This window comes from Ischnura elegans, chromosome 5 (genome assembly GCF_921293095.1).
Source record: "Ischnura elegans chromosome 5, ioIscEleg1.1, whole genome shotgun sequence".
Lineage (NCBI taxonomy): Eukaryota > Metazoa > Arthropoda > Insecta > Odonata > Coenagrionidae > Ischnura > Ischnura elegans.
This window is the reverse complement of record NC_060250.1, coordinates 56,833,705-56,848,206: the sequence shown is the minus strand read 5'-3', so window position 1 is coordinate 56,848,206 and position 14,502 is coordinate 56,833,705. Positions and strand designations below refer to the sequence as shown.

Genomic DNA, 14,502 nt, shown 5'->3' with positions numbered 1-14,502 from the left:
CAACTAATTTTTACACGGGGATAGATTTCCCTATTTTGAGGATAACATTGTTTTTCTAATACCTTTGCAAGTAACAAACTATTGAAAATTAGAATGTGGAACTTCGTCAATCTATGAAAAACACTGCAAACAAAATTAATCAAAAAGGTATTCTGTTATACGTGAAGACATTGAGTAATTCTTTATTATCAAATAATAAATTGATTCTTTAAAATTAAGAATTTCTGCCAATATGTGCTTGTTATGGCTCATTAAGTACTCCATCGAAACACAGGAGGTTCAACTTCAGGGAGATCATCCTACCAGATTGAATATGGGATACCATTTTCCATGCTAATAAATCAGTCGATAATGAAAGTAACTAATGGTAAAATATCTCGTAATAGTCCCTGCAATAACTTGATAAATAAAAACGGCACAGACCCTAAAGCAAAACCACATGAAAAAATTGGAAGGCTTAAAAAGACTGTAAGAAAAACCTTACAAGTTCTCATTTGACAGGGTACTTGAATGCTACATAACTGAGACTTATATTAGTTAAATAAAGGGTCATGAATAAAAACTATTAGAAACTGTCAATGATGTTAGGTTTATTTGAGCAAGACATTTTTTCTGGGTATCTATATGATGGCCTTTTATTCTTTTTGAATGAGTTTCACAGGTAAACTCAAATGTTGGTATGGTTTTTACCTACTTTCAACTGAATGCATTTTCTCATTAAGTGCTCGTATGGCTGCTGCCAAATTGACCTCTTACATGCATATTTTTGTTTCAGTTGTGTAATTTCATTACTTCATACCCTAGACTGACATCTTTTTCTTTTTCTCTTTTAAACAGCCCGACTCTGAAGAAGGAAACGAAATGGTGTTCTGTGATCTGTGCAATATATGTGTGCATCAGGCTTGTTATGGTATCACCCGTATCCCTCCAGGTTCATGGCTATGTAGAACATGTGCAGTGAACCTCCCTAGGCCCGAGTGTGTACTATGTCCTAATAGGGGTGGAGCAATGAAATGTACTCGGTCAGGACATAAGTGGGCCCATGTTTCATGTGCTCTCTGGATCCCTGAAGTGTCGATAGGTTGTGTGGAGAGAATGGAGCCCATCACCAAAATCTCCAGTATCCCAGTAAGTTCACACCTCTAGTCTGTAGTACCTTCAGCGCTGCAAGTGGTGTCCAGCATTTACCTTTTTATTGAGTGTATCAGTAGACTTCTATGCTTTGTGGGGAATAATTACAGAAATTTCTTCCTTCTTAATACTTGAGAATAATGCTGTATGTTTCCGAATGCCATAGAAGTTAAAATTTAAGTGTGTATTTAAGCTTATTAAGATGAAAGGGTGAAGTAATCAATCATAATGGTGAAAGAATTATGGAAACCTCTTGAGTGAGTAATTTTTATGTGGGGGTTAAAAACCTATGGCTGTATAAAATTTGTAAGTTTGGCCACCACATCATTCACAACAAAAGCCTGGGGTATGTAGGTGAGAGCACCTATTTCTGGTGCAATTTTGCTAGATTGTGTTAGTCGTTCAGTTTTACTGTGTAATGTTGACAATTCATGAGAAGGGGAAGTTCCTAAGATATAGCATCTTATGTGTGATTCATAATTGGTCAGTTCTCATTGTTGTAGAGGTGGTTTGGTGGAAAACGATAGTCTTCAAAGCTATATTTTACTTTATTTTGCAATTGAATTTTTCAATTGAATTTTTCACAATTATTTTAGACTTGGCCATGTGAACCCATGTCTCATGTTCTGCAAGGGATGCGTTCCTTGGATCTTTGCACTATACGAATATGCGTTATATGAGAGTGTTTTAACATTGGGAAGATAGGGATGCCTTCCTGGTAGCATAGGTGTTGGGTAATGAATTTCCTCTAAACCATAGATATTCATATTAATAGCCTGAAAAAACCTTATATAAACTTTTAAAGTTTAAACCATCTTTAAAGATAGTAGGCACGCATTCAAAGACTTTTATTCATGTATAAAAATTCATACGTGCTTTTGAAATTCCCTCCTGTTGTGCGGGTGGGCTACCATCTGCTATCTCAGGGGTTCGTAATGCATTGCTGGTAGTTGACGAATTTTCAAATCAGCCTAAAAACAATTATTGTGTCACCCAGGCCCCTTTGTCGCTCATCCAAATAACAGGCTAGTGCTAATTTGAATACCATTTGATTGCTTGCGGAGTTTGTGAATGATAAATCATAACTAGCTTAAATTTAAGTCCCCCGAGGCATTAGTAGCCACGTGAAACAGTCTTTCAATGCCTTGAAACCTGACCCAGTTTTCCTTCCCTGACAATGAATGAACAAGATTGCATTCTTTTCCAAAACAATTTTGTCTTATCAACACTAAAAACTAGTTATGGGGGAAAGGAGCCACTTTCGATCACAGCTTGGAGTTTGTCAGAAAATGTTGCGGTGACTGCGCTATCAACACTTGCAGATTCACCTAATGTCGCCGCACTGAAAATACCTGCTTGCCACTTAAAATTCTGGAACCAACCGGAGCATTCACTAAATTTCTCAGAGCGATTACCACCTTCGTCTTTTTGTAGAGATTCACAATGTACTTTCCGTATGTGTTGACAGCTTGGTTGAAGTTGGTGCTGCTGAGGTCACTGATGTTATAACTTCGTCTTTATTCAGAATAAGTAGAGGTCCGTGAATTTTGCGAGATGCGATATCGTGAGATAACGCGAAATCTGTAAATAAAAATGAAATTTTGCGTTTTTTGAGATTTAAGGTGGATTAGTGAAAAAATCACATCTAATGAGTCATAATCTATTAAAGCCTAAGCCTTTATTGTTTAACGCTGCCGACATTCATTTGCTCTATTTAATTAAGATTCTAAGGTCAATTGGCTCATTTAGTCTCGCACGTAATGCATCCGCGTAATATTGCGCATTGTAGTGATTTCTCTGCCAGAATTTGCCATTAAAAAATTTTTCAGAGCCTCTTTCTTCGATTCCCATGTATCAATCCTGAAATATTTAGAATGAGGCACTTTCTCACCTTAAGAATTAGATATTATGAATTAAAAAGTGCTGAAAGGAACTTAACGCGGCTGCGGAAGAGTGGAAATACAAGCTCTCGCGCCCGGCACGCGTCAATGACGAGCAGTAATTCCGGTGACTCATCGCAACACATTAGACAGCGTTGTTGGATAACTTGTTGCAGGAAAACCTTGAGTGTGGTCTAATGTAAAAATTTTGTTGACTTTAACACGGCCGCTGGCTGGGAACGGGCCGCCGTCCACGGCACGGCCCACAGCGTGGCAGAGAGTCGTCTCGTCTTAAAGCGGCCTGAATTTCACGGCGTCGTGACGTGAACGGCGGCCGGCGGAAAGTCGTTTTGTCAAAAACCCGCCTCAATGTAGCTCTGCCTGTATTTCATGCCGTAGACGGCACACCTTCGGGCCGGACTGAAATGGGTGCCGTGGTGACCATGGCGGCCGTCGACGGCGCCGTGCCGTCAACTGCACGATTCGGATCGTTTAAAGACATCCATAGACACAGGTTATTTGAAAGCACGAAGCGCTAACAGTTAGGGGAAGGGAAGGAAGGAACAGAAAGGATAGGAGGAGAGGGGGTTCTCCTTATTAACGGACGTCGGATATTCGACTCTCCACTGAGCTACAATGCAAAAAAAATTTCGACATTGGCCAAATCTAATATCTAATTCTTTAGGTGAGAATGCGTCTCATTCTATATGTTTCAGGATCGATAAATGGGAAATAATTTTTCAAGTTTCTTTGAATCCGATTATGTTTTGTTATGTGTGCTTCTTTCACTGCCTTTCCTAACCGAATGGCAACAGCTATAATCAAAACTAAGCGATTTTGTTGTATCTAGCTGCTGTCCTACCTTCCCTCGACACCTGGGTGAGGGGTATCGAAAAGGAACCCACGACATGAAACATTTCAGCCAATTTGTAAGTTATACAGTACTGTGGTTATACTGTAGCTACCCAGCACTCAGTTTGAAAACACCATTGTGGTAGGTTGTGTTTTGCTGTTGGACTTTTTTTATCGTAGTTCCAGCTTTAAATATCGAACGAAGGATAGGTATTTTAAAATGCCAAAACCTAGTGATACGATTCATACCAGGGCAAGTGAATTCAGCCGAGAAGGATTTTATGTGAAAGACAGAGTATTACTGTGCAAAGTTTGCGTTAAAAGATTTTAATTTGAAAGACGTGACACTTTGTTAAAACACATCAGTAGCGATACACAACACATAAAGGTGCAAAAGAAAAGGGACCCGCGAAACGACAGCTATCATTTGAACGCACAGTCACTCAGTCAAAGAAAGCAAAGGAGGAGCTTGTTGTTGCTACTTCAGAAGCATTTTTAAAGGCTTTATTTAGTGTAAAGTAACTAAATCCAAAAATTCTGGAATGGCTCTCAAAGTACATATGAGGTAGTGGGAATTTGCCGTTTGCTGATCATATTCACCAAGACTACATACTTGAGCCATTCATATACCTTGAACCAATATAAATTGAACCATTTCTTTCGTTCAGTTTTATCAGAAATTTTGTACAATCGAAATTGTGTTCAATGTTATGTAAAACGCTTAATGAAAGTATAAGTATTCATGAAACGTATACCATAAAATAATTACATGCTTATAAATGTGTGGGAAAATTGTAGCATTATAATAACACCGCCAAGATTTTCTATAACACCAAAATTACAATGTTTTTAATGCGAATTTTAGCGAAAAATAAAACCACTTTCACGGACCTCTAAGAATAAGGCATCTTGAGTTTAAACTCCCGTGCAATATCACTTTGACACTCTCCATTTTCAAAGCATTTGACCTCTTTCAATTTCTCTTCTAGGTTAATGGTTTTTCTTGATAACTAATTGATTTTTCTACCCGCATGCCTCTTTTTTGCCATTGTTGTCTTGGTTTTTACTCTGTATGGCTCTATCGAAATCACCTTCTACTGCTGCACTGTATTCCTGAGACGCAGAGGGCCTACGACTGCTAGGAGGGAATGAAGCCATTGTGTTTGAGACTCTATAGCGGGCCCTTTTATGTGTTGATGCTATTCGTACGCAACTTGGCCGCCGCTCCATTTCTCCCCGTGAATACGAACGACCTTGAAGGCTTTAGCGTAGACCCTCTACCTGGGAGTCAATCACCCAATAACCTATGATGGCAAAAATTTCGTCTCAAACCGTATTGCTAAAAAAAAACTCATTTCCACTAGCTCCATGCTTAATTAATGATGTAAATTAACTATTGTCATTCTGTTAAGGAGACTAGATTAATTACTTCGTTAGGCCGGCTATCTGGACCCAATGACGAGTAAAACTTTTGGCCATTGCACAGAAATGGATTTCGATTAATATATAAACAAAAAAGATTAAGAGGCAAGAAATACTATTAATATGTGTAAAATGATAGCAATTTCGTGTGTACTTAGCACAAGTTCACATTTTATCATGAGAGCATTTTTTGATTAGGCTACACTGTGTTGCGATGTTTCCCCGAGGAACTAATTTGCGCTAATTGAAATTGTGCTATACGAGGTGTGGGTGTACCTGAAATTAGCTAAAATTGTGGCCTCCAATTGTGCCCTCTGTTATAACATAGGCATTACGGGAATTAATGCTGCTTTTTTAGTTAGTCATTTGTTGAATCTCTGAGAGATATAACCTGTGAAGCAGTGAGAAACCAAATTGATTAAATTACTTTTAAGTACATCAAACCGTGTTAAAGTCTTAGGTCATTCTTATACCAACAGAATCTGAGTGAATTTTAATATCATCACAATGTCGGAAATCATCTTTCTCCTCAGCATTTCAATGTACACTTGGTAATGCAAATTTGGACTGCTGTATCTCTTAGAAATTTTGGGAGTAAGTGAGTTTGAAACTAGCGATTGTATTTTTTCATTCCATACTTTCATAATGCTAATGACTTTAGTTGTCAACTTGGCTGTTTTGCGAGATCATTTCAACTTGAGGATGTTACCATTTCAGATAGTAAAACCGTATTCAGAAGGTTGATCATCATAATGCATACAATATCCTTAGACCATTTCTTTAATTGAACTATGAGGAATGCATTTAAAGTCAATTCTTAATTTTGCTTAGACTATTATGTCTGCTATAAAAAATGTACGACTGTCTATTTAATAATTTCAAAGCTAATGAATCTTACAGTGGAACTTAAATTATCCAATGGTCAATCACATCATACATACCCATTCCTCCTCTGTCATTCTTCCTCTCCTATTACTTCCCATATGCCTGTGCTCACATTCACATGTCGAGGCCTTGCTCATACGTACAAAATATCCACATACCATTGTAGTTGGCCTTTCCTACCTGATTCATATCAACTGCACTCTTTACTTAGTTGTTCATTGGTGAGTCTCCCCTGACAGTGATCACAGTTTTTATGCTCAGGAAATATAATATATTGTGCTATTAAATATTTGTTAAGCTTCTTTCATTCATTTTTTAAGATAAATTCTGCTGGAAAGTGGAAGTAATGAATCATTTCCTAGAAGTGAAGTGTGCTTGAAAGAGGATCAGTGGCAATGCGTCATCTGTGTATGATAATATTTGTTTGATCAGATGATGCCATAGACTATGCAATGATTCCTTTAAGAAGTTATGAAATAAATTTCACTATGAGGCTCAGCAGTGTTTTCATAGAAATGGTTTGCCTAATTAAGTGTAGATAATACTTGCCTGAGGTGTAGAATTTCAGGAAACAGCATGCATTGATATGACAAAAACATGCTGTTTTTGAGCCTACAAATTATTATTTTATCTCAATAGCTTTTTCCCTCATTACTGTGGTCACAAAGTAGAATGGTATGCATGGTTAAAGCTCTTCATGTTTTTGGTACTTTATTGTTGACTAGTTCATCCAAGTTAGGGGTCCTAAATTTTTATCTTCTGTGGTTGTGTTTGTTTACTGATGGTGGTGGAAATACTTGATGATGGTTGACATTTTGTAGCCAATAAAATGGTAGCTCACCCCATTATTTTTAAAAAATACCCTAATTTCTCTTTAGTTTAATAATTTGTTTTCCTCTTTGGAAATTTTACTCTTTATAATCCAGTTGTAGGTAACCTTTTTATAAATTATTATTTTTTTCCTTTTTCAGCAAAGCCGATGGGCCCTTATTTGTGTGTTATGTCGGGAAAGAGTTGGTGCTTGTATCCAGTGTTCTGTGAAAACCTGTAAAACTGCTTATCATGTCACGTGTGCTTTTAAGTATGGCCTGGAAATGAAAGCTATTATAGAAGATGAAAGTGCAGATGATGGTGTTAAATTAAAGGTAAACCTCATGTTAAGCATTACATTACCCTTTGATTTGTAACAATTTCGTCAGCATGTATCTTTGATTTCTAATGTGATAGAAGTGCTGTTTTGCATGGACTGAGAAATTTTTTTCTCAAGGATTAAGGGTATTCTTTTTAATTTAGCAGTTTTTCACCAGTGTATCCTTGAGGATATTTGTTCTTTTTTTTTATTTAACAGTTTTCCCTAGTGTAGCCTTGAGGATATTATTCATTTTTTATGATGTTTATATAAGAAAAATCAATATATCAACATTGTTTTACTTTTATTGTTTGTTTATTTAAAATTCTCCGATAAATATTTTTAAATGTAGGAAAATCTTATCGTAAAAGCATTTTTTAGAGCTCTGGCTGTCGTTGTTTTAGTGCAAAATAATGTCACCTAATGATTTATTAGTATAGCTTTGATGATTGCAGTCTGTGTATAAGTGGTGGATTATCTTTGAATTGTTTATCAATTTGAATGATATTATTCAAATGTGTTTCATTGGTCTTTAATCCTACTTGTACCTTCTAATATAAAATTGGAATATTTTACAAACAACAGTAGTTTCATAATTTTTTCTCAGAGTTTATTTTAAAAGTTTTCGCTCTAGGTTTAATATTTGAAAATCCATTTACTATTAATTTTAAAACAGTTTCTTTCGTTTCATCAGTCATATTGCCAAAAGCATAGTGTCTCCAGTAAGAAGGAAAGGACAGGAACAGGTGCTGGAGCATCCTCAGAGGATGAGAACTCGAGTAGAAAGCGGCGCAAAGATATGACATCAGAAGAAAAGAACCAGGCTCGTGCTGCCAAGTAAGTAGATGTTATTGGTATGTCTTAGTTTTTCTTTATGGAATGAAACCTTCAAAGGTATATTTTTATTCTATAATGGACTAACCTTTTTTTGTTGCATTGATTGTGATCAAATTTCTTTGAAGACAACTGAGCTATATTGTTCTCTTTACAATTAAGCCCTCATTTACTTGTATTCATGTATGCATGCTGAAATATTGTGGTTGATGAATTTTATGTTGTTCCACATGTTGTGAAATGGAATCCTCAGAAAATTGGTTTGTGGAAAGTCAAATATAATCTACTTCCATCTACTGCAAGTAATTACTTTACTGATGTATTTTTAAAGCATATAACTGGAATAAATTTTAGCATAAAGCCTAACTGGTGATATTTTCATGTCCTTTGTATTAGCTACGAATGTTGAAAACTACTTATTGTAATTTTTCATCAATTAACATGTCTTGTAACAGTCATAGAAGGCCTAACTGCATTAGTGTTTTACATATCTTTTCATTTGATATTCAACTGTTGGTTTTTATATTTTACTTGTGAAGTTGAATTTACATGGGATAAGGGTAATATTGGTATCCATTCCATTGATTATTGGAATTAGTTGATTTTCTTGAGTACTACCAATTGCATGTCTTGAAAGAAATGGTTAGTATTTCATAAGTTTATGTTTGTTTTTGTCCATTTAACCGATTCAACTATAATTATTCTTGGAAATTTATGTAACTAAAAATGTTAATCAACATCTATAATATCTTTGCAACGAACCACAATACAGCCAAAATTTAGGGAAGCCTCCCTATTTTGAAGTAATAGCCTTGTAAAAATCTGTAATTTCAAAAACTCTGTACAACAATGTCTGTGCTCCAAGTGTTTCCCGATTTGTTTTCATTTTGTTGGTGATTGGAAACGAAAGTTTATTTCCAAATGTTCCATTTTTAATCTGCATAATGAAATTAGTATTTTCTTTTTAAAATTAATCTTAACACCTATATCAATCTTATTTCACAGTGCCTGCCAATGCAGGAAACTGTGTAAATAGTTATACTTTTGGGTTGCCTTTTGCTGTTGTTTCGAAACTTAAAGTGACTTACTGATTGATTGACAGATATTATTCATGTGGTGAGAAGCCCTACGACCTAGCTTAGGCATGATGGCGTAGTGGAATAGCTGCTTTTTTTGCTCAATGGTTTTCAATTCTATCAGTGATGTCATATTTTACAAGGATCCTTATTTGTTTAACATCAGAATAACTAAGAGCAATCATAATGTTGCAGTGAAACCGGTAGTAATTTATAACCAAAATAAAAAAATTGTGTCTGGGAGCATCCATCATCAAGAACACCATGAGAAGATGACAGCGTGCACTCTACAGCAACACGCGAGCAAGTAAAGTTTCGTCTGGCCAGTTTCCAATTCATGTTCAGTTGAACCAATGTAATTCTGGTTTGGAAAGCACTATGTAGCCTTCAATGTGTTTTCTTAGCAATGCATTGATTCATTATGATTTTGATTGCCTCTTTGATGCGATGAGTAGAGGCTATTGAAAAACAGGCTCTTCTCACTTCATACATCATTATTTAACCTTTGACTATATGCAGCTAATAAGAATTTATTGTTTTCGAAGCTATCAGCTCAGTGATGATGTACATTTTGTTGAAAAACAGTACTTTTTATCCTCGTTTCAGTAATATAGCTATTATAGAAACTATAAAACTATTTACCGCAATAAGCTCAACCTGATATAAAATACTGAGAAATCATTTCTAGTGACTTTTATGGAATCAAGAGCATTTTTAAAACATCAATTAACTAATTAGGCACAATATTTGTTGATCTGATAAATTTCTTCATCTTCTAAATCTTGAAATAAAATTCAGTTCTACTCCATGAGCAGCTAACATTTTGAACATCTTAAGCCTTAAGGATTGCTTTGAATTAAAGAAATGTTTTCCAAAAATAAATCTTCAATAATTAGAGGGTAGCAAAAATCAGTTGGTAGCAAATCGATACCTGCGTCACTATGAAAAGGCTAGTGAATAGGAGAGAGGAATGGAGAGCTGCGTCAAACCAATCCCAGGATTGTTGACTAATAATGATGATGATGTAGGTAATCTCGTACCCATCACATTTCATTTCATTTGCATGTCGTGTGTCATGTTAGAGAGCTAAATAACTCTTGAGGAAAAATCCTGTTCAAAGCAAGTTAAAAGTATCATAATTTTATGACAAAGCACGAAAAAATTTATAATTTTAAACTTACAAGGAATGCCATATAACCTTGATAATTATCCAGTTGGAGTAACCAAAACATGGGCACTGTCAAATCAAGACTTGGATGAGGAGCTGTTAGGCTATCCTTAGTACTTCAATTTTTTGCTAAATTTGGCTCAGTTAATACACACGAACCAAAGGAATTTCATAAATATGATTTTAATGGTCTTTATAACAAACTACGTTTCTTCTTCCAGTGAGCAATTCCACCAACCACGCACCTTCTGTTATTACCAAGTTTATGGATGAAAAAAATTGCTTGTAGCGTGGGGCTATCTATCCTTTTCGAAAATCCTCTCATTTAACTACAGTGCAACCTCGATATAACGACACCCCACGGTGCACTTATAAACACTCGCTATAGCGAATTGTCGCTTTACCGGAGGTGGAGCAAATAATAGCCAATATACCTGTTGCAAACAGATATACAGGAACAGGAGTGGTGCGGCGACAGATAAACATCTATCCGATACACATAAGCATAAATCCAGACGAAAGGCGATGTTTTTTTGCATCACTAAATTTCCTTACTCAAATAACGACTAACTATTCAAACAATTTATAAGCGCCGCACTGAATAAAAATCATGCAAAGCATTGTTTCGTCAATCATTATATTTATCGAACGACAGTTTACCACATAAATTTGAGACTGAGCACTCCATCAACTTCATTTCTAACAAATCGCTAGCAGTTACAGAGGTTAAGGAGTCTTGATGAAAGTCTTCCGGCGGTGAAACCCTCGCTATAGTGAGAGCCTACACCGAAAGGGTCTCGTAAAAACGAATTTTTTAACACGCTTATTATAGGGTCAATTGACGGTGCATCGGCTATCTCTCGTAATAGCGGGGGTGTCGCTATAGCCCGTACTCGCTTTAACGAGGTTCCACTGTACAATATTCATGTAAATTGTGGCAAGGGTCAATCAAATCTACCGCGGAGCACTACTTCCCTGGTATTCTTCTGAAAATGCAATACAGAAAAACTTCTAACTCACAAGCTGGCTGATTTGTCTTAATGTACATTTGTACATTTCTTGCGGAATTCATCTAACTCTAACCATGCTTATGCAGTGGATGGTATTAACATAAAGGCAACAGACGAAGTGAAGTACCTGGGAGTTACGATAACCTCTAATCTCACGTGGGGAACACATATAAAGAATATTTGCGGCATAGCCCTGAAGAAATTAGGATTCGTCAAGCGTATTGTGGGAAGATTTTCGGATGAGAAAGTACAAGAAAGGTGCTATTCCGCTCTCGTCCGACCGCACCTTGAATATGCAGTGAGCGTATGGGATCCGGTGCAGAGCGAACTGAATAAAATACAAAGGAAGGCTGCGCGTTTCGTCAAAAACTGCTACGGGCGTACAGACAGTGTTATCCAGATGTTAAGCGAATTAGGTTGGGAGCTGTTGGAGACTCGGAGGCTGCGCGCTAGGCTTAGATTGCTTGAAAATTGAAAATGGATATCTTTAAGAGCGACAGTGAACATAATATTAGAGCCACACTATATTTCCAGGTCCACTAGAAGTGATAAATTACGAGAGATGTTTTGCCGAACGGATAGATATGGGAATTCGTTTTTCCCCCGAACCATAAAGGACTTTAATAAACGCTAGTCCCAACCTTGTTAGAGCACTTCATTTTTTTTTTTTCAGTTGTAAATGGCTGGTGTCCTAACACCCCCTGCCACACGCCTTTTAGGTGGCTCGCGGGGTATTATGTAGATGTAACGTTATGTTTTGCTCTCCCCCTTATTATCCCAACATTGGATACTTCAGTATTAAATGCGATCCAATGGTCAATACAATCCTTAATCACCTGAGACTATGATAGCCTTCATTCTGCTGGAATTTGACGTGAAAATGTGATGACGACACATTATTTTAGGAGGACAGCTACCTCAATGCCTTTCTGGGAGGGCCTTTAATAACTTTTATCCCTTAAATCTCTTCTCACAGTGGGGGGCCAACGTTAGTATCATATTTTTCCAGTCCCCTGCTTTCATTTTTCCCAAAAGAGGAATCCCAATGTTTATTGCACACTTCACCTGAATATCCTTTCTTGAATGCACTCCAAGGTTAGTTTATTTGGAGGGATGGTGAAATTGCCGAGGAAGTTTTCCTCCTGATATTTCTTTGATTGGTGATGATGCATGTATTCTTTCTCTGTGAAGCAAATCCATTTGACTGGCATCCAATCTATAAGTGGTATATGTGGAGAATGACTGACCGATCTAGCGGCCAGGTGTTTTTCAATAAATATAGAAATTATATATTATTCCAAAATTGTACAGAAAAGATAACGACATATGAAGACATTTTCATTGATAACGTAAGTATAAGAAGTGAAAAAAATAATAACTTCAGCTCAATCATATTGAAATTTTTTTTTTAACTTGCTACAAAATTGTTAAAATTAGTCTAAAATCCCTGGCATTCTTTGCTTGTACAAATTTTAAAAGAGAAGCGCGGAAAGAGTTAATGCAGACCAATTAAAATTGTCTTTCATTCAAATTGCAGCCTAAATGGTATTATTTATATTTCTTTTGAGATAAAATTTGAGCTGCGTTGAGACAAATGAACTAGCAGTGTGGTGATATGCTGGAATAATCATGCCGCCATTTAGGAGTGCTAGAGCAGGTGGTTATGCCCCAACTCTGTTGTTTTTAGTGTAGTGGATATTCATGATTAAGTTGATGTAATCCTTAGTAGCTGCCATCTATCAACATTAAGGCTGGTTTTTAGGAAACATTTGCCATAAATTATATACAGGGAGCACTTAGATAAGATTCCAGTCAACCTCCTTTGTAGAAAAATTTGTGATGAATATGGGTTAATCAACAAGAAAGTAAGCGTGGAATAAGGTCGATTTTGAATTAGTGGGAAAATTAGTGTGGAACGAAGGAATGCTCACTGTCGTATTAATTTTTTTCATGTGCTTCCATTCTTTTCATGTGCTCTTGTTTTGTTAACAATAGTGAATCATAGACATCTTGGGATGAAAAATAACATGGATATTATACAGCTGACTTCCAATTATCCGGCTGCGGCTCATCTGTGTTGCCGATTATCCGTGCATGATTTTCGCTCTCGTTCAATGTTTTTCGTGGTCTTTATGAAGAAAATAAAATCAGACGCAAAATAATGGGAATTACTGCATTTTAATGCTAGGATACTCCAGGCTTATTATTTTCATTAGAATCCCCTTCGTAAAATGGAAGCAATCACACACTAGCTGCATTCATGGGAGCTTCATGTTTCTATTTTCCAAGCCTTGCAGTGCGCCACCGTGCTCCAGGATCACAGATACACATTCCGCAGCAGTTGCAACCCGGGCAACTGATGGTAGACGCAGCTACGTGGCTTGTTGCCTGACAGTGTAGTTTCCTATGTCGCGCAGTGGTTTTGAAGCATTCATGCAAACCAATTTTCTGTTTCCGTGATCACGGAAGCATGGTTTTTGAAACCAGGTATAGTATAGAGTAGTAGGAATACGTGTACAATCATGTTATCGCTGCTAAAAAGATTGCGGTCCGGCAAAGAAAGCACTAAATGAATGATGAAAACTCTCCCAATGAATCCGGGAAGCACTCTTAAATAACAGAATAAGTGCTTAAATTTTTGTTTTTTACTTAAAAATGAACATTAAAAGACATTAAAGTGAAAGTTTGGGTTATCCGTGTTTTCCAATTATCTGTGCGGTCTCTCCCTATCACTAGCCCGGATAAACGGCAGTTTACTGTTTATGGAATTAAAAAATTAACTCGGGAAAAGATATGGATGCAGCTATGATACAATACAATTTCAATACCATGAATATGGCTGCGTGCAGTTAGTTGTGAAGAAGAATGGTAGATGGCATCCAGTGTGCATTATTTTTTTCTAAAACGCCCTTAAGCTGTGAAGCAAATTTTTGAATAGTGCTGAATTAAAATATATTTTCAATTTTTTCTGTGAATTGGCCTCAGGATGATAATGATGGGAGGAAAACATGCATATCATTGGTTTCGAACCGCAGAGGGTCAATCATGGTGATGTACTCACTTTTGCTAAAGATGTTTTCGCTTGCTTATAAATCTTCAGTTTTGGTAAAGGTGG

The 14,502-nt window shown here is 36.6% G+C and overlaps 2 protein-coding genes across 3 annotated transcripts in view; one reads left to right on the top strand and one right to left on the bottom strand.

Annotated features, from left to right (window-relative positions):
* Positions 1 to 14,502, bottom strand: part of LOC124158914 (NTF2-related export protein) — a 79,168-nt gene that overhangs the window by 29,123 nt on the left and 35,543 nt on the right. The window lies entirely within an intron of this gene.
* Positions 1 to 14,502, top strand: part of LOC124158910 (PHD finger protein rhinoceros) — a 61,151-nt gene that overhangs the window by 27,937 nt on the left and 18,712 nt on the right. The window contains exons 8-10 of one of the 2 annotated variants that reach the window (XM_046534325.1): positions 838 to 1,128; positions 7,142 to 7,315; positions 7,994 to 8,136. In XM_046534325.1, the coding sequence (XP_046390281.1) occupies positions 838 to 1,128; positions 7,142 to 7,315; positions 7,994 to 8,136 (608 nt within the window). Of the gene's footprint in view, positions 1 to 837; positions 1,129 to 7,141; positions 7,316 to 7,975; positions 8,137 to 14,502 lie in introns of both variants that reach the window. The other variant, XM_046534324.1, reaches the window with a different exon arrangement.